Source organism: Pelodiscus sinensis, chromosome 6, assembly GCF_052426305.1.
Source record: "Pelodiscus sinensis isolate ZL-2025 chromosome 6, ASM5242630v1, whole genome shotgun sequence".
In the NCBI taxonomy this organism is placed as follows: Eukaryota; Metazoa; Chordata; order Testudines; family Trionychidae; genus Pelodiscus; species Pelodiscus sinensis.
Window position 1 is genome coordinate 83,666,853 of NC_143057.1, and position 20,832 is coordinate 83,687,684.

General features: G+C 44.6%; 1 protein-coding gene across 3 annotated transcripts in view; it reads left to right on the forward strand.

Moving 5' to 3' along the window:
- The window catches only part of TNPO1 (transportin 1), a 197,764-nt gene that overhangs the window by 122,198 nt on the left and 54,734 nt on the right, over positions 1 to 20,832 (forward strand). For all 3 annotated transcript variants that reach the window (XM_006124293.5, XM_025185277.3, XM_006124294.5), the window contains exons 8-9: positions 2,548 to 2,670; positions 15,275 to 15,393. In XM_006124293.5, coding sequence (XP_006124355.1) covers positions 2,548 to 2,670; positions 15,275 to 15,393 — 242 coding nt within the window. The remainder of the gene's footprint in view (positions 1 to 2,547; positions 2,671 to 15,274; positions 15,394 to 20,832) is intronic.

Consider the following 20,832-nt stretch of genomic DNA (forward strand, 5'->3'; position numbering starts at 1 on the left):
TCTGGGACTGGGTGCTGGGTCCCCCACTGCGCCTTTGCGCTCCCCAGCTCCCCCCTGCACTGGCTCCAGTTCTCCTCCTTTCTGCCAAAGGTATCCATGGTCTTCTTCCACATCAGTAAACTCATTTTGCCGACCTTTTACCCAAAACCACACACTTCCCCCCAAGAAGGCCAGTCTTCACACCCTGAATGTGTGCCAAGCCCTTGCCTTCTATATCAATAGAACCAAAGGCTTCCGCAGATCACAGTGTCTCTTCATATCAATCACGGAATGTTCCAAGGGCATGCCCATCTCTACCCACTTATCTCCAACTGGATATCCTCCTGCTTAGTTCAGTGCTACTCCCTACAGGATAAGCTTCTTCCAATTTGTCTGAGAGCACACTCCACCTGCGCCATGGCAATGTCTATGGCCTTCCTCTGCAACACTTCACTCAAGGACATCTGTTGTGCTGCCACATGGTCATCCGACCATATCTTTGCAAAACATTGCCATTTTATCCAGACCACTGTCTGATACTTCACTGGTGAGAGTAGTCCTGTCTTTTGCCTCTAAACTGTAACTCCGAAGCCCACCTTCCTCAATGGACGCTGCTTTGTAGTTGCCCGCAGTGGAGCATGCACAGGGACAGCACTCAAAAGAAGAGGAAGTTACTCACCCTATGCAGTAATGGTGGTTCTTCAAGATGTGTCCCTGTGAGTGCTCCATGACCCACTCTCCTTCCCTCCCTTCTATGCCTGTTTACTCAGGCATAGAGAAGGAACTAAGGAGGATTGGGCCACGTGTGCAAGGCTCGAAGGTGCAAATATGACAAGGCTCCTACTGCACATGCGTGGCCCAATCGACTATTGCTACTGCAAATTCCAGTCTGCAGTGCCAGGACAACCCGACACCTAGGGTACATCTACACTACATGGCTCCGTCGACGGAGCCATGTAGATTTGTTTATTGGGCAAAGGGAAATGAAGCGGCAATTTAAATAATCACCGCTTCATTTAAATTTACATGGCTGCCGCGCTGAGCCAACAAACAGCTGATCAGCTTTTTGTCGGCTCAGAGCGGCAGCCATGTAAATTTAAATGAAGCGGTGATTAAATTGCCGCATTTCCCTTTGCCTATAACCCTAATCTCCATCGACGTAGCCATGTAGTCTAGACACAGCCCTACAGTGGAGCACCAGCAGGCAGACACACGTCAAGAAATTGTCGTTACTGCACAGGGTGAGCAACTTCCTCTTCGTTATTCTGCTGTGGTGTGCCTCTGAACCTGTCATCTGCATCCTTTGTCCATGCAATTTTCAAATCTGGCATGATGAAGGTGGCTTTGGGAAGCTGTAAAACTAGTTTTGCAGTCTTCAACAGTGCTCCCCAGTGTCTGGTGTGTAGGTGGAAAAAGTCAGAAACTTTAGCTTCTTACTGGCAGCTCCTTCAGTCTAGGGGCATGGCTTGTTTCGTGCTTTCCACCCTTCACCTTTTTTAAAAATCCACTGTATTTGATGCCAAAATTGTCCTGTGATCCAAAACCCTTAACCATTTGTGATTGCAAAGAATTCTGGAGTATGGTGGGTTGCTCAATGATTTTTGCCAATCATTTTATGAGTCATAAACCAAATTAACCACTAAAACCACTGTAATAGAGACTGAATATTTGTGGGAGGAGGGATACGCTTTTCTGCTTTATGGTCAGTTAGATTGCATTATGGACAATATTTTCAAATTATGAACAAAATCAAGAACTACTGTCTAATCTCTGTGCATAATAGATTTGTATGGCCTAAGGTTAAGGTGGAAAGCATGAAGCAAGCAGTGCCCCTTTCTGTCTTTCTACCTATCCATCACACACTGGGGGAGCACTGTTGAAGACTACAAAACTGGTTTTACAACCTCTGAAAGCCACTTTCCTCACTCAAGATTTGAACAATGCATGGACAAAGGATGCTGTGGATATAGGTTCATAGGAAGACACCATAGCAGACTACGGAAGGAACAATCTGCTCTTCCCCAGCTTCTGCAGGGTTTTAGGCAACTGCCAGTTCTGAGACATTGGTACTATTCAATAGGCAACTCCATTATGTGCCACTGGCTTTTCTAGTGTAGTGTGTTACTACACTAGGTTTTAAATGTTTAGCAAAGCCTGACAAAATATTTAGCAACCCTACCTGTTGGAATACATTTGTTTTATCTTATTTTAACCACTCAGCCAGAGAAAAATACAAATTTAAAATTAATTTAGCCTTTCTTTTTAACTGTTAAATTGAAGGTAAGTTTCTAGCTTTGTTTTCAATTAAAGGAAAAAGTACATAATTCCAGGAAGAAATAGCATATAGTGCCTATGTTTTACTCCAGTCCTAGCCATATCCCTATAAAATGTTACATAGAATCTGTACAGTATTGTATACATTTCAGGTAACTATAAAGGAACATTTATTCCATTCACTGAATGGTATTGTTGAGCACACAGAAATGTGCACTTGCATGATGCTTGCTTGATGATTGTAAATTAAATGTAAAATATTGGGACTTGAAGAGTATTAATTTTTTCTCGCAGAATCTCTTTGCGTTGGCTGGAGATGAGGAGCCTGAAGTACGCAAAAATGTGTGTCGGGCTTTGGTGATGTTGCTGGAAGTTCGGATGGATCGTCTGCTTCCTCATATGATTAGTATAGTGGAGGTAATTGTTTCCTAAATTGCATGCACAACAAATGTTTTAAAATAGTGGTCACCAACTGGTCGATTGTGGTACTCCTAAGTGTAGATCGCCGTAGCCAGCTGGTCGGGCAGCTGCCTCTTTGATCTAGCCCAACTGGAGCATGGCACAACCTTAGCAGGCTGAATGCCACGGCCAGCTGAGCTGGAGCAAGGAGGGGCAGCTGCCCAGCCAGCTGGCCATGGATTTAAACCACTGAGGCTGCGCCGTGCTCCAGCTGGGTTGGAACAAAGAGGGGAAGCCACTCTCCGTTAACTTGCCGGATGGGATGTCTGTGGGAAAGGCACGCGTGTGTACCTCTGAGTGCATCCCTGGCTCTTGTCTCCTGCTTCAGGAGGGGGCAGAGCTAGAGCTGCTCTGTAGAGCCAGGGTTGTGCAGTATGCACACATGGTGTGCCAGCGACTGGGCTATGTTGCACTATTCTCCCTGAGCTGTGTGTGTGGTCAGGGAGCCCCTTCCCCAGCACCCCACTGTACCTGGCCCAGCTGGAACTAGCCCTGGGCTGGGCAGGGAAGAGACGATGCCCCTCTTCCACCCAGCGCTACTCTGGAAGGCAGCAAGTCCCTGTCTGTGAGTGCACTGGGGGGCATAAGGATGTGGGGGCAGGATGGGAGGGGGCAGGGGTTGCATTGAGGGCTGTGGAGCGATGCTGGGGACAGAATCATGGGGCTAAGGGAAGCAAGGTTGATGCAGAAGGAAGATTTGACGGGCGTGGGTACAATTTTACTTTGCAAAAGTGTAATTATGTAGTTAATGGTGAATTTCCATTAGCAACAGGTAGTCCACGGAAAGTTTTGGGGAGGGCAGGGCTTCAAGAAAGGGGTGGGGTCTCAGTGAAGGGATGGGGTACATCTTGGCTTTCCCTGATATTTAAAAAATTATCTTGGATGTAAAAAGGTTGGTGATCACTGCATTATAATAATAGTTGTAACATCTGTGTCTTTCAGTTGTGTGAAATGCAAATTTTGCATTTGTGTATCTTTTTTTTCTTGACGGATAGGCTATTTTTAGCAACTGTAAAAGTATCTTCGGGTTGACTAGCTGATTTGTGTGTGAGACACTTGGTCCAAATGATACACTTTACTGACCTTAATTTGAGGGGAAAATGTATTCCAATCTGAATTATAAGCCAGAAGTGTTTATGCATGTGTTTGGGGGGAAAGGAGGGAGAAGATGGGCAAAGGAGGGCATCTTAAATGAATGAAATGTCAGTGTAATATTTCATACAGATAACTGGGCGTGGGGGTGGGGGGAGGTGAAGTCCTCCATAGGTTTACTTCTGGTGTCCAACACTAGCCATTAAGCACGTGTGGCTATTTGACTGGTTGAGTGTGGCTAGTTTGCTACTACAGAACTGGTTGGACATCATGGGGTTCACATTATCTGAACATTTGCAAAAAGAAAGTCTCTGGGGATGAGACTGTGGCAGAGCCATGTCCATCATTTGCTTTGTGAGGTTTACTGCCATCAGTACAGTACTGGGGAAGTAGATGCTTGTTTGCAGCAACATTTTGTGAGAACTGCTGCTTAGGAGTAACACTTTTTTTTCCTGAACACTGAGTTCTCCATGTGCTTACAGCAAAATAGCAGCAGCATAAGAACAACTGTTGTAACATTGTGATACGTATTTGGTATCCTGAGAGTTGCTGACCACAACTGAGGACTTGTCCTGTGGGCTTACCTGTTGAGTGGACACTCTGCTCTGCACTTCCTGGTGGACTCCAAAACTACCTTGTGCTGTCTGAGAGAGTTAATTTTTCTGCCCCAGCTAAGACAATTTACAGTCAGATGGCGTATCATACCAAGAAAAAGCCTGAGAGATAACTCTGTTGCTAGTCTTCCTCTTCACAGCAACACTCGCTACTCCTTAGACACAATAGGACATTTGACAAGACTTTGAAGAACCATGTCAGACCCAGTTTTGAGAACATCATCTTTTAAAGCCACATCTTCCATTCCTCTGGTTGTGATTTTCCTTGATGTGAGATATTTGAGTGTTGTTCTTTGAAGAGTGTCCCTGTGGGTGCTCCACTTTAGGTGCGCCAGCGCCACTGTGCCCATGGTCTGCAGATTTTTAGTAGCAGTGCTCCTGGTTGGCTGTGCACGTGGAGCACTGGTGCATGATGGTCGGAACGGTCATCCCGCGCACACAGCCAACTGCTGCCTCATTTCTTCTATGCTGCCGGATTAGGTCACATAGAGCAGTTGTGCTCTCTCTCCCCTCATATCTATTAGGTTTACATACATGGCTATTCTTTAGGTTACTCTGTAGTTTTAGTGTTACTATCATCGTCACTGACAGTTTCATTTAAAAAAAAATAGAGGACCTCAGAGAACAAAGACTTAAGGGGAGGGAAGTGTCTCTTCCCTCCCCCCCCCCTCCATAGTAGCCACACACTTCGACCTCACAGCAAGCTCTGAATGATCAGCTGAAGCTTAAAAAAAATGGCGACGCTCCTTGTCGGAACATACTTAAAACCTGGGGATCCAAGCAACGCAACTCCTGTAAGATGTCTGTTTCAATGTAGGATGGCCATTCTTGCTGCGTCCACTGCCTGGGGCAAGAGCATAACACGTGGCAGTGTGCTCACTGTCTGAAGCTCTCTATCAAGACAAGGAAAGCCAGAGAGCTCTAAAATAAAAAGGATGCAGCTGGATAAGACCACCACAACTGCTGAACAAAGAGGCAGAGAATCGCTGCTGCCCTTCCCCCCCCCCCTTCCACAAGGAAGTCCCCTGAGAATGCTCACCTAAATAGGGCTAATACCCTGATAAGCCCCAGGAACAGGACAGGCAGAAGCCAAAGAAACAGTCCCATTCCTCAGTGGACTGTGGTTCCCCACTGAGGAAGCACTCTGGGGGCAGCAATCTTATCCCTGCGCCAGCCACAGCCAAACCGTAGGATAAACTGAAGGGAAATGGGGCCAGCACACATAAGAGCCAGGACCCCAAAGAGAAGGGGTGACCTTCCCTCTCTTAAGCCAGATGTAGGAGCAGAGCAAACTAGCTCTGCACTGGCAAAGCTGTAGGCAGCAACACCAACAAAATCACGCTCTGCACCCACACTGTGGAGCGCAGGGCAAAGCCAAAAGCGCTAATATGCACAAAAGATACTCGACCCCGACAAGAGCATCAGTACTAGCATTGAGCTGATCCCCATTACATACACGAGGTGGCGCAGCACACACAAGGACTCCATCTGCCTCCCCCACCTCAGCTGCTTCAATTAATGTCTGCAGAAGAGCTGAGGGTGAGATCAACACCAGGCATGCCGCTGTTTGGGACAGATGTTACCCCAAACAACTCTAGACAGCCTGTTATCTTCTCCAGCCTCGATTTCTCAATTCACTGATGACGAAGCTGACCCCAGACAGGAATACACGCCTACAGCCTCATCACCCAAACCTCCTCATCTACAGCACTGGCAACAGCCACAGTGGCTCCCACCACCAATACTGCCCAACTGGCCCTATTGGGATCTCTGGGCAGCATATTGACTACAACAGCCCAGCACATCACGGGCTCCTAGCATTCACCCTCCTTCCTCATGGCCCTCCTTCCTCATGGCCACCTGACTGCTCTGTCTTCTCGGAGGAAGAGGTGAATGTCACTGTCATCCCAGGGAAAGGACTTGGAACACTGTGTTGGAGGTCCATGTATTCCTCATCCAGACATAGGAGTGAGAAAATCAGTCCCATTTCAAATTCTTCAATAGCTTACTTGATGGTTAATGCTAGTAAATTTGAGAAGAGCAGTGTTCCAAGTCCTTTCCCTGGGATGACACTGGATACAGATGCAAACAGGATTGGACTGTGTCTCCCTCAAGATGATGGGAATGTGGCCTCAGGATGATTTGAGTACACTTGAACGTCCTGGAACTGGGGGACATCGGTTTAGCCTGTATATCATTCCTGTCTGTTCTTGAGACTCTGCAGTGCAATTCCTGATGGACATTGTGTGGGCAAAATGCTTGATCATCATGTTTTTGCCAGAGAACTTTCAAGTTCTAATGGCGCTATCAGCGTGGGGTGACTACATTGGTGTTCTCCATCTTCCTGGAGTCAGCTGTAACCTATCAAGCTTCCTGAGCAGAATTGTAACTTTTGCTCATGGATGTGAGACTCTCACCATAGACTTGATCATCAGAGAAGACAACACTAAACACAGATCTAAACCAAACACCTTCCTCCTTCATTTGCTTCGATGACTTTTATATGCTTTTCCCCCAGTTTCCTTGATCCTCAGAATATTATCAGAGATCAGATGGAAAAAGAATTTGATGATAGCTCTGTACTGCCTAAGACAATTTTAGCTATAGGACCTATTACAAATGTTCAGAAGGCATTTCATATATCTTCTGGCTAACATAGAGATAAAATATCAAATCTGTCAGCTATTGTACCAAGAGCTGAGCAACAATGATCTAGACTGATGCCTTCAAATTGAAGATTTTTTTTATACAAACAGGAACCTTCCACCAGGAAGATGTACACCTCAGAGTAGAAAAACTTTCATGTGTGTTACTGAGAATAGCACTGATGCAATGAAGGTTCTGATATTGATACTATCATGCTCATGAATCACATGGTATATTAGCATTTAACTCCCTTAAGGTTCATCATGCCATACTATTTCTGTGTAATACTCCAGTACAGCTATACTCTAGATGTGCTTTGGATGTCACTGGGTGTAAGACATCTAGACTACGTTTTACTTTCTAGAGACGATATGCAAATTTGGTGGTAATTTGCATATCTTCTGATAGCTTTTTCAAAAGAGGTTTTTTGAGAAACCAAGCAGTCTAGATGATGTTCTTTTGTGACCCAAAAGGCCTTCAGCCAGGGACCTGTCTTCCACGTCCTCCTTCTAGAGCTTTTTAAGCTTCCCTTTAGATAGTTGTTGTAGGATGGTGCACTGTGCATTACTTTTCTTTTGGCCATTATCTCAGTCAATGAATTCTAAGCTCTTACAAGCTGGTTGCCTTCACATTGTTACTGTGGAAAAATATATGGAGATACACCTATCTCATAGAACTGGAAGGGACATGGAGAGGTCATTGTGTCCAGTCCCCTGCCCTCACGGCAGGACCAAGTACCATCCCTGACAAATTTGCCCCAGATCTCTAAATGGTCCCCTCAAGGACTGAGCTCACAACCCTGGGTTTAGCAGGCCAATGCTCAAACCACTGAGCTATCCCTCCCCCTGATGAGTTTGAGGAAACTGCACCCTATCCTAGGAGGAATTCTGAAACCCATTTGACACAATATATGATAGTACAAGTCTTCGCTTCTTTCTTCAAGTGTTGCTACATGAAGAAACTGAGTTCTGTGGCTGTTTTAAAGACCTTTCTCTATGCTTCACCGGACCATATCTTTTTGGTACTCTCCTCTCTCTCTGACTATATCATAGATTCATAGGGCTGAAAGAGACCTCAGGAGGTTGGGTCCAGCCCCCCCTACCCAAGGCAGGACCAATCCCAACTAAATCAACCCAGCCAGGTCTTTGTCAAGCCAAGACTTTAAAAACCTCTAGGGATAGAGATCTACCCATCCCCCTATGTAACCCATTCCAATACCTCACCATTCTCTTGGTGAAATAGTTTTTTCTAATATCCAACCTGGACCTCCCCCACTGTAATTTGAGACCATTGCTCCTTGTTCTGGCATCTGTCACTACTGAGAACAGTCTTTCCATCCTCTTTGGAACCTTCCTTCAGGAAGTTGAAGGTTGCTATCAAATCCCCCCTCACTCTTCTCTTCTGTAGACTAAATAAGCCCAAATCCCTCAGCCTCTCCTCGTAGGTCATGTGCTCCAGCCCCCTAATCATTTTGATGGTTCTCTGCTGGACCCTCTCCAGTGCATCCATTCTATAGTGGGGGGCCCAGAACAGGACACAGTACTCCAGATGTGTTCTCACCAGTGCAGAATAAAGGGGAATAATCACTTCTCTAGATCTGCTGGAAATACTCCTCCTAATGCACCCTAATATTCCATTAGGCTCCTTGGCTACAAGGGCACACAGTTGACTCCTATCCAGCTTCTCATCCGCTGTAATCCCCAGGTCCTTTTCTGCCAAACTGCTACTTAGTCAGTCCCCAGACTCTTAACAATGCTTGGAATGCTTCTGTGCCAAGTGCAAGACTCAGCACTTGTTCTTGTTGAACTTCATCAGATTTCTTTTGGCCCAATCCTCTAATCTGCCTAGGTCACACTGGACCCTGTGACTGCCCTCCAACGTATCTACCTCTCCCCCTAGCTTAGTGTCATCTGCAAACTTGCTGAGGGTGCAATCCATCCCCTCATCCAGGTCATTAATAAAGATTTTGAACAAAACTGACCCTAGAACTGATCCTTGGGGCACTCTGCTTGAAACCGACTGCCAACTTGACATTGAGCCGTTGATCACTACCTGTTGGGCCTGACAATCTAGCCAGCTTTCTATCCCCCCTACAGTCCATTAATCCAATATATATTTCCTTAACTTGCTGCCAAGAATATTGTGTGAGACCGTATCAAAAGGTTTGCTAAAGTCAAGATATATCACATCCACTGATTTCCCCATGTCAACAGAGCCAGTTACCTTCTCATAGAAGCTAATCAGGTTGGTCAAGCATGACTTGTCCTTAGTGAATGCATGTTGACTATTCCTGATCACTTCTCCTCTTCCAAGTGCTTCAAAATGGGTTCCTTGAGGATCCCCTCCATGACTTTTCCGGGGACTGAGGTAAGGCTGATGGGTCTGTATTTCCCTGAATTGTCCGTCTTTCCTTTTTTAAAAGATGGGTATTACATTTGCCGTTTTCCAATCATCCGGGATCTCTCCCGATCGCCGCGAGTTTTCAAGGATAATGGCCAAAGGCTCTGCAATGACATCTGCCAACTCCCTCAGTACCCTCGGATGCATTAAATCTGGGCCCATTGATTTGTGTACGTCTAGCTTTTCTAAATAGTTCTTAACTTGTTCTTCCTCCACCGAGGGCTACCCACCTCCTTCCCATACTGCGCTGCTTAGTGCAATAGTCTGGGAGCTGACCTTGTCTGTGAAGACAGAGGCAAAGAAAGCATCGAGTACTTCAGTTTTTCCCACATCATCTATCACTAGGTTACCCCCCTCATCCAAAGGCCTCATTCCTTCCCTGATCATCCATTTATTCCTAACATGCCTGTAGAAACCTTCATTGTTACCCTTCACATCCCTTGCCAGCTGCAATTCCAGTGTGCTTTCGCCTTGCTGATTGCTCCCCTGCGTTCTTGAGCCATATATTTATACTCCTCCCTAGTCATCTGTCCAAGTTTACACTTCTTATAAGCTTCCTTTTTGTGTTTAAGCTCACCAAGGATTTCCCTGGTAAGCTAATCTGGTTTACTCCTCTTTCTGTGCATCAGGATGGTTTCATTCTGTGCCTTTAAGGTTTCTTTAAAATACTGCCAGCTTTCCTGGACTCCTTCCCCTTCATGTTAGCATCCCAGGGGATCCTGCCCATCAGTTCTCTGAGGAAGTCAAAGTCTGCTTTTCTGAAGTCCAGGGTGTGTACTTTGCTACCCTCTTTTCTTCCTTTTTTCAGGATCCTGAATTCGACCATCTCATGATCACTGCTTCCCAAGTTGCCATCCACATCTACTTCCCCTACTAGTTCTTCCCTGTTTGTGAACAGCAGGTAAAGCAGTGCATGACCCCTGGTTGGTTCCTTCAGAACTTGTACCAAGAAGTTATCCCCAATATTCTCCAAAAATGTCCTGGATTGTCTGTTTACTGCTGTGTTGGTCTCCCAAGAAATGTTAGGGTGTTTAAACTCCCCCATGAGAACCAGTGCCTGTGATCTGAAAGCTTCTCTTAGTTGTCTGAAGAAAGCCTCGTCTACCTCATCCCCTTGATCTGGTGGTCTGTAGCAGAGACCACCCACAACATCTCCCCTATTGCTCCTGCCTCTAAACTTAACTCAAAGATTCTCAACGGGTTTTTCCCCCTCTATATACTGGAGCTCTGAGCAATCATACTGCTTTCTTACATACAATGCAACTCCTCCTTTTCTTCCTTGCCTGTTGTGCCTGAACAGTTTATACCCTCCCATGACAGTGCTCCAGTCATGAGTCATCCCACCAAGTCTGTTATTCCAATCAAATTATAGTTCTTTAACTGTGCCAGGGCTTCTAAGTCTTCCATATCACTGTAATGAAAAGTCATACTAACTCCTTGAAGATAACTTCAAAGTAAATCAGTTTCAAAGTACCTCCCTAGACACTAATTAGTAAATACCCATCTTATGCACCTATTGAATACTTATCCAAGTGTACAAATCCACATAGCAGTGCTCAAAGGAGAAAATGTGGCTTTGCAGAATGGTGAACCATGAAATAACTTTATGTAGGGTGGCTTATTGATAATATAAAAATCAAAATTTTATTTGCATCTCAAAAGCTATAGGAACGTGAACATCATAACCCTTTCAGGTAGAGTGTTCTATAATTAGCAGCCAGATTTCAAGGAAATTCTTGACGTGAGTCCTAAGTCTTGTTCTAAGATCACTATTACTTCTGTGAAACAGTTTTCTTGAGGGCCTCAGTTGCAAGTGGTCGTATGTGGTGTCTTTGTGTGTATCATAGCTTAGTGGGGCCAATACCACTGCTGCATCATCAATTTATTCTATTATGAAAGCCTTCATCCCTTTCCTCTGCTGTACCCAGGGATGGCTGGGCTGCAACTGCACTAGCCCAGGTTCTTTCACCTTCCCCTCACTAGCCTGGGACCCCTTCTCCCTCTCTCTTCCTCCCCCCCTCCCCCCCACCCAAACTCTACTCTCTCCCTTCCTCTCCACACCAGCTGCAGTGCATGCCATGCCTGGCTCTAACCCCAGTGGCCAGGGAGGCATAGGCAGGCAGGCCTGCCTGCCTGCCCCTTGAGGGGCACAGTGAGGCGCGCAGGTAGTGCCATGTGTACGTGGTGCTCTGGGGCACTGCAGCCTGCTGATTAAAGCAGCAGTGTGGGGGCCGGTGTCCCAACCTCTCCCCCATGCAGTCCTGCCTGCGCCGCTCACTGTCCTAGCCCTGCCCACAGAGCCAAGGGCCTGCCCATCCACCTGCCACAATTGGAAGGGAAGGAACAGACAGGCTGGTACAGCTGTTCCCCTGGGTGGCTCGGGGGTGCTCTAGCAGCAGCGGCAAATGCAGCCGCTGGGGAGTGGGTGAGTTTCTTTGGGGGTAGCCAGACTCCAGGCGGTTGGGCACCATTCTCCAGCCCCCCAAGAGACTGGCAGCAGGGGAGCCTGCTGCTGGCACACATACCTGGCTTGGAGCCCTGCTACCAGCTCCTGTTCCCAGACTGCTGTCCCAAGCACCACACCCTTCCACCCCTGGGCTGTCATGGCTGTGATGTGGGGTCTGCCGTTTACTGTACCATGTTTCTTGGCATTGAAAGCCCTGTGCCATGGGGGTGGAGGAAGGGGAGTAAGGGCATGGTTTAAAATAGCAATTCCCAGTGGAGGGGAAGCAGTGACATCATGGTCAAGCTGGGAGGGGGGGCAGGGTGGAGACTGAGTAATATGGTGATGTCACTCTGTCCAGAGAGAGAGAGAGAGAGATTCTTCTCATGTCCTTGGCTGTCAAGTTCAGTGTAGTGGAATATGTGCTGTGATCCAAGGAACTTGCACTTGTTAAGAAAACTATGGCAAGAGCCATTGGTGGGGGAAAAACAAAATAAAATGTTAGGCACCTTGCTATGGCAAAACAGCAGATGCCATTTTCTTTAGGAAAATATTCCAAATTACATAACTGAAATTGTATTCAGATTCCCTGCTGGTTCATGTCTTTGTAGATCTATAGTTTTAAGTTGTGTGTTCACACTTTGAAGGTTATACTTGCAGCCGAAAGGCTGGAAACAGATTTGCTTCAACGAAAGCTCAGATTCTTGACCACAGTTCTGTAGCAATAGCATAAAATCCATGACCAATTCTGTAGTTGTGGAATACCCAAAATGCTGAAGTGTACTCCCTTCTGCTCACATTTTAGAGCTGGGCAGTGGCATAAGATCTTACTTTTTTACGGCTGTATGGTATAGTAAACCAGGGGATTTTTTTTTGAGTTTTCCAAGTTGGATTATGGCTTCAGCTATAAGAGCCAGAATGAAAGGATGCAATGATTGCAGAGCTTGAAGGAGACTAGAGATAGAGGCTTGAATGAATATTGTACTTCTGCATTACAAGTAGCATAACAATGGCATGAACAGTATAGTATGCAAGAAGAGGTGGTGTGTTTTGGCTTAGCTCAATACTCCATGATCATTGTTTTTTATCGGACTCTCATGGATTTGAGATGGTCTTTCAAAGTGTTGCTCTTGGTGGCAATACAATTATAATTTCCACTGTTTATTTTTATTGTATTCACTGTCATGTATTTCTGGTGATGATGGGTTATGATCATATTATTTTTAAAATATTTTGTGCTTCTTAGTAAAGATTATGGAAAATAAGGTTTTTAAGGTATTAAAATGATATGAAAGCACCTGCCTCTGTACAGGCCTATTGGAAGGGCCCAATGATTCAGAGGGGCCCAGAACACCTGGCTTATGGTACTGCAGTAGCTGCACTCCTGTGCCTCTGAGTTGCTGCCAGGGAGCTGGAGCACTTCTCCACAGGGCTCTGAGGGCAGAGGAAAGGGGAGAGGTGTTGTAGTCCGAGCAGTGCTAAGGACTGACTGCACTCATCCCTGCCCTTCTGCTCAAGACCCTGCCCCCTTCCAGGGGCAGAGTCACCCCCACTCCCCACACCTTGCCCCAGTGCCCATGGTGATTATCAACCCTGCTGCCTCCATATATTTGAAAAGTAACGTGTAGCTGCATTTTCAATTGGCTGCTGGTGGAGAGACTTCTCCTGTCCCATTCTCCTCCTCCCTCCCCCCCTTCACCAAAAAGGAGGGCGAGGCAGCTGTTAAAAATCCCAAGTGTTTGACAAGTGAAGAACTTAAAATTCTTAGGCCCTGTATAGTGTTCAGAAGAGATGTTCACGTGTACTGTTTACATGATTAAACGATGAGTCCAAACTTATCAGTTAATCCTAATGGGGGGGGTGTCTCTTGCGCTCACGTGCTACCTCTGTATCATAGGCTATGGGGAGATGGTGCTCATGGGAAGCCAGCTTTTAAGCCAGCTCCCTGCGGATACCGACTCTAGCAGAGCTGCCTGCCCCCTGCACTGCTGCCTCTTTATCAGAGGCAGTGGGGGTGTGAGTGTGTGGAAGCAGGAGCTAATGCTCCCTGGAAGCACCTGCTCCTGCCTGCCCCCCTGCATCTAAAAGTGCAACCGCTAAAAATTTCAAGGATTACACACACAAATACACAATTTTTAATATTCCCAGTGTTAAGTGGAATGAAGTTATCTTTACCTTAGGACAGTGGTCACCAACCAGTAGATCTGGATCTACCAGTAGATCTTGGAGCCTCTGACAGGTGATCTTGACTGGTTTGGCCAGGAAGCTATCAACCGCTGGTACTTCAGTTTCCTCTCAACCCACTGTCCTGCTGCTCCTGTCCTCCGCCTAGGAGCTTCCCCACAGGAGCCTCCTGCTTGCTGTGCAGGGTGTGAGAGGGAGAAGGGGTATATGTACTAATGTCAGGGTATCCCTCCTCCCTGCCACTCCTGTACCCTGTCTCCACACCGAGAGAAGGGCATGGAGGGAGCTTGACAATGAAAATCTCTGTCACACTGACACTGTACGTGTTCATGTCTGTCAGTATCTCAAACACACACTGTCCTTCCCTCGCATCTCTCGACCCAACACACACGTGGGTCTTGTTACTTCTGTTACTACTTGCAAAGTGTGGTATTTTTGCTTTTTGACTGGTCTGTGCATTTCATAATTTTCATTTCTCTTACATTTAAATTTCATTCTTTGAGTAGTGAGTTCTAAAATGCCTAACCCATCGTGGCTGGAGTCTGTCTGGGTTAAACAGTGCCCAGCCAGATGCTGCTTCCTGAACCCCTGTCCCAGCCCTGAGCTGCCTCCTACACCCAACCTCCTGCCCCAGACATGAGTCCCCCTGCAGCCAAACTTTCCAAGACTTTGCATCCTGAAACCCCTCATGGACCCCAATCCCCCAACCTAGGCTAAGCCCAGAGCCCCTCCCACATTCCAATCCCATTGGCTCAAGACCAGAGCCTGCACCCCTACCCCAGCCTGGTTAAAGTGAATGAGGGGTAGGGGATGAAAGAGGAGTGAGTGAGCTGGGTGAAGTTTTGGAGAAGGGCTGGAGGAGGGGTGGGGCCTCAAAGAAGGGGTGGGAAGGAAGCCAGGAAAGGGTATTTGGGTTTGAGGTAGATCTTACATTGCACTTAAATTGAAAAAGTGATGTTGTGGTTTAAAAAGGTTGGAGACCACTGCCTTAGGGATATAATCAGAGTGGCAGTCTTTTGCAGCTGTATCTACATCCAAAAAAGGCACTTGTAAAAAAATGATTTTCATAATGGCAAACTTTAATTGTAAACTACTGACACGTTGTGACTTAACTTTGATAGAATTCTAAGTGTCCAAAAGAACCTAAGCAATTAAAATAATAATTTCTTTCCATATTGTGTAGTACATGCTTCAGAGGACCCAGGACCAAGATGAAAATGTGGCTTTGGAGGCGTGCGAGTTTTGGCTGACTTTGGCTGAGCAGCCAATTTGTAAAGATGTGTTATGTCGGCATCTTACTAAGTAAGTTTCAAACAGAGTGAAGCATATTCTGTTGAGAGACTATGGGTTGTAAATTAGTCCCCTTGGTCTTGAATTCTTTCTTAAATCTGTCCTGTAAAAAAGTTTAGGAAGTACTTAGGAGAAATTCCAGATATCTGATGGTTCCAGTTGTTTGTGTTTTTTGTGTAGTCTACAAATGGTGAATGATGGTATTGACAGCTTTTTTTTGTGCATGGAGATGGGAATTGTTGAGCTAATAAGTGTCCACACACTTGGACCTTTCTTTCTGTATATAAAGAACAGGGTGGGATGATTTTAAATCACTGGAATTTAAAAATAAAATTAGATTGAGGCTCTGTAAAAACTACTTACAATTTATTTCAAATATAGCTTTTTTGGAAAAGCATTTATAACTAGGGATGTTAAAATGAGATTATTTCCCTAATTGAATAGTCACTAGATTTTGTCAACTGTTCGATTAGTTGATAGTGGTAAACAGTTGCGTCGCTCAGTTTGGCTCATGCTGATTCATAGCAAAACCTCCCCATCCGCGTCTCTGCATTGTAAAGCCTAGGGAGGCCGATGTGCAAAGTTGCTAGCTTGGCCCCTGCTCCGCATGTGTCATTCATGACAACGCTCTCACTCTCATACTCATAAAGCCCAGGGAAGCTGGCACGTGAAGTCTTTGAATGCTGGCTTCCCTGGGCTTTACATGGCAGAGCTGCGGCAGGGGGAAAGTGATTAGTTGATGGTGCTAATTGATAAGCTTCTGCTTATCGATTAGTCGACTGTTTGATTAGACACTAACATCCCTATTTATAACATGCTTTACACATTCTAAAATGCTACAGTTAGTAAGGTATCTTATTAGAATCTAAAACACAGGCAAAAAATCAAAATATTTGAAACGTAAGGTTCTGATCTGGCAAATGCTCTTCAGTGTATAATATTCACATGAAAAGTCCCACTGATTTTATTGGGACTGCTTGTGCTTAGAGTTAAGCAGATGCACAAGTGTTGTATGTTTAGGGGCTAAAATTATAACTTCATTAAAATAAAAAAGAGCCCTGCTAAGTTTTATCCAATCTGCTAAATAATGTAGGTTTAACTTATTACATTTTGAAGTACTTTTGCTTTTCTATCTTCACATTGCATCTGTGTTTTTGAATGTTCCTTGAAGTGTTGATGGTTAATACTGACTTAAAAGTTGCAGTCCAAATGTAGATTTGAAGCAGATAATTTAATTCAGTAGCTGTAAAGGTGAATATCAAATTTTTAACTACATGTTTCCTTTTAACATTGGGGTGTTCCTTGCAATGTTGTACACTTGCATTTTTGTTCAGCAGTTAGTCCTCTTTAAAGGGGAAACTTTGAGAACGTAATTCTCTTGGTGCTTGAAAATCCTAGGGCTATAATAAAAACTTAAAGGTTTTTATTATACAAGATTGGCATATTACTCCATTAGACAATCCAAAAAATTTTATGAAACACTGCACCTTCTGTGTAGGTGTACTGAACCAGTTGCTATGGAGCCTATCACCTTTTCCTACCTTGTTTCCTCAAAGGTTTTTGTTTTTCTGTCAGGTTACTTACTGTATAGTTTTAGGTATTCATCAGCTTTATACCATGGTAATGATTCTCAAGAAATTCTAATGTATACCAAACACCAATTTATGTACTTTTCTCAGTTAAACTGATTTGGATTTATTTGGGTAGGGGAAAATTCTTACCTGAATGATTTAATTTGTGATGGTGGAATGCTACTTTGAAGCTCTTATATTAAAACTGCATTCATTTTCAGTTACAAAGCATGTATACGGACTGATTCTCCTACTGATGCACATTCAGTCCTCATTGACTTCAATAATAGTCAGATCTAGCTTATATTTTTATGGATTGGGTTGCTGTTTGTAATTGACTTGATTTTACAATCCACTCGAAGAAATTAAAGACGTTATAGCTTTACACATAAAGGGAAATTTTGGCAAGGCTGTGATCAGTAGGCATTCATGAGGATCTTAGAGTAGTCTCCCTTTTGATGAAACATCTTCCTGAGACCTGCAGGCTCCAAGTCACATCCTGGACATCAGATTTGATTGCGCGGAGAGCCCTAGCAACTGTCATTGCTGCTGTGGTTAGCAGGGTCAGAACTGTCCAGGGCATCAAAAAAGAGATTCCATTTCCTATGATTGTATAAAAGAAGGCAAAGTCACTCTTTTGGTTTGAATTGAGGCCCTGTGTACCAGCAGTATTGGTGAGCTCCTCTCTCATCTGGTATCAACACCCTGGCAACAGCTAGAAAAATCACCCTACATACCTAAAAGCTATCTGTTAAACTACAGCAGCATCTAAGTCAATACTGAACACAATGCTTCCCAAGCACCATGACTTTTAAGGTTAAGCAAATATAGTCATCAGCCACATCTTCTGCAAGCAGCAGTAAAGGCGCACAGATTGTGCTTTAGTACCACTTCCAGGATCACCCAGTGTTTTAACTTCTGAAGATTATGTTGAGTCCCTGGTACGATCCAAACTCCTTTTCCCCAAGGATGTTTGGATCCTGGAAGGATCTGCATCTATTTTGCTCAGGAGTACCAGCAGGAAATTTATCTGGTATCAGTTTTCTTCCTGTTAATGTCTCTGTTCCTCTTGGACCTCCCAAGGAAGAAGACTGTTGGAAGATAAGGATGTAAGCGACTGTCTCATGTAAATGTATGCTTATCAACTAGTCTCTCCCTCCAAGAGCTGGTGCTGGAGGGAGCCGTCTTAAAAGCCAGTTTCTCCCCATCATCGTCTCTGTGGCGGAGCAGGGGCTCAGCAGGGAACTAGTGGCACTTCCACCTTTGAAGTGTAGCATGAGCAGGGCTGAGCCATTTCAAAGGCAGAGGTGCCCTTATCGACTAATAAAATAGTTGATGCAAATTGAAACAACTATTTGATTAGTTGATTAATCTAAATTTAACATCATTATTGGAAGACATAACACTTTGCAAACCTTGCTAGGAGATCCTTCTGGTCCAACCTCAGTGGACTAATGGAGGCAGGAGATATAACCCCTCGTAATATCAGGGATGATCAAACTTGTTCCATTAGACTTTGTTGAGAGAGGATTCTATTTCTGATATTTCTTTCATCCCTGAAAAAGAGAGAGGATGGAGACCAGTGATGTTCAAGGGGTTTTTTTGCTGCAACTTGATGAGGAGATGCCCTGGTCATCTCTTGGTCTCATGTATTACAGTATCCTTTTTCTCGTGAAGCCTTTATTGCTCAACGTTCAAAACAAATAGAAACAGGAGAAATGAATAAATACCCTCATGGATGAAACAGGCATGGTTCCCTGAGCTGATGTGCATGTCTTGACAGCCTCCTGCAGTGGGTCTCTTCATGCAGGAGTCCGGATCCATCATCCAACTTAACCTCTCTCTGAGCTTCTCAAGATTTGGCTGTTAAATGGCGCTCTGGTGTAGAATAAGACTGCTTCCTGGAGATACAAAGAGTACTGCATAATGTTAGAAAACCCATGGCAAGGAAAACTGCCTGCAGAAGTGGAAATGATTACAGGCTTGGTGCAGCCACCAATCTATACTACTTTTCAAGTCCTAATAATACACTTACTAAATTTTAAAAACCTCAGAATTATTGCTGAGCTCAATTAAGATTCTCCTAGTTTATCAGTCTTCTCCACCCACCCCTACACCCAATCACAATGAGGTTTATTGAATGTATTTTCAGTCTTTTTCCTCTTGTCAAATTGAGACATGTTTATATGGATGTCCAACAATTTCCACAATGCTTAGGAAAACCACATTGGAATCTATGGGAAACTTTTCTTTCCTTTGCCCATCAGAATCTTGTTCTTGGGAGCCAGCATCTCAGCCAGGAGTGTAGGTGAGCTAGGAACCTGTTGGTTTGTCCCACCATGCACAGTATTCTATCTCAGTAATGTGACACTGTCTGCTCGCTTGCTTCATAAGGAAATCGGAAAATTCATCTGCTGGCATTTTATTCAAACTTCCCTCTTTAAAAGGAGTAGTGCCATATCCTGAACATATGAACAGCTCTCCGTTTTTACCCTGACATGACAAAGTTCTATATGACTCCTAGGCTTTCCATCTTGATCACAAAATAAATGAAAGGGTATTTGATTTCTCACAAGACTTAACCTGTTTTAAAGCTTCAGGTATTTGCCCCTGAAATAGGATGATTGCCTGTTTCTCCAGGACTCAGTCGGCCTCAGTTAGGCATTATAAATAAGGCAACAATCTCAAGCTAAGCCTACTCTAGAGGGGAAGGTTGAACTAAGGAACACAACTTCAGCTACATAAATAGCATATCTGGAGTCAGTGTACCACAGTGTACCTTAGTCAGTGTACCTTACTTATCGTGGCATCACCACTGTAGGGGGGGAGTGTTTCAATCCATTGGAGTACCAGTGTTAATGGAAGTGTGATCAGTGGTTGATTTAGCAGGTCTGAACCTGGGGATATTGATCTCCCAATAAGTGTTGACAAGGCCTTGGGTAACTGCAAAAGAGCCTGCTAGTCTTCAGGAGGCATATTTTTCCATCACTGCTGCTTCTGAAACAGATCAGGCTTCTGTTGGTGCTGATCTACTGTCCATTTTGAATCTGTCTCTTCTGCACCATCCTCTGTAATTGTGACAGTTCTCTGGAAGTAGAAAGGAACACTATTTGAATAAGGTGGAGGCTATTTATCTTGTACAGTAATTGGAGTTATCTGAAATATGTGTCCCTCGTATGCTGTGCTACTTGTCGTTCTGCTTCAGTCTCCTCTGGATTTCTGTGGTTAAGAAACTGGAGTTGTGCAGGGCTGCCTAAAGTGCAGGTACAGATTTGTGGACAGTGCCAAGAGTGCACAGGGGGATGCCAACATTACAGGGACACCTTTCTTGAGCTATGTAAGCTGTCTATTCATGGTGACAATAGTTCTGAAAAGGTTACACATTTGTTTGAAATTGCAGTAAAGCTACACGAACAAAGAGGAATGGAAGGAATTAGTATAGATAAGTTGTTTTGTAAGTAGGGCTAATGCAGGTGACATTATGCACACCTCAGGCCAATTACAGATCTTCATATTCTTAACTGTAATGAGGCAGGGCCCAAAGCTTGAGATGGGATACAGTGTTAGTGATCCTTCCATGCAGACCATGTTCTCATTGTGAAGGTCATATTGTGGGTTGGGTTATCAAGGTGATGGTTTTGGTTTCTTTTGGAAAGATACATGTAGGAGATTCCTTGACTAAGGAGGAGTGGAGTGACTAATCTGTTGAGTGGTTGTATGAATAGGGGGAGCTGGACAAGTGGGTACCACCTTAATACTTTTCCATCTGTTCTAAAGATTAGGTAAAACTGTGTGTGCAACACTTGATGGGAGCTTTCCACAAGCACTTAAGACCATTAATTTTATAATACTGAAAATACTCAACTTTCAATTAACATGA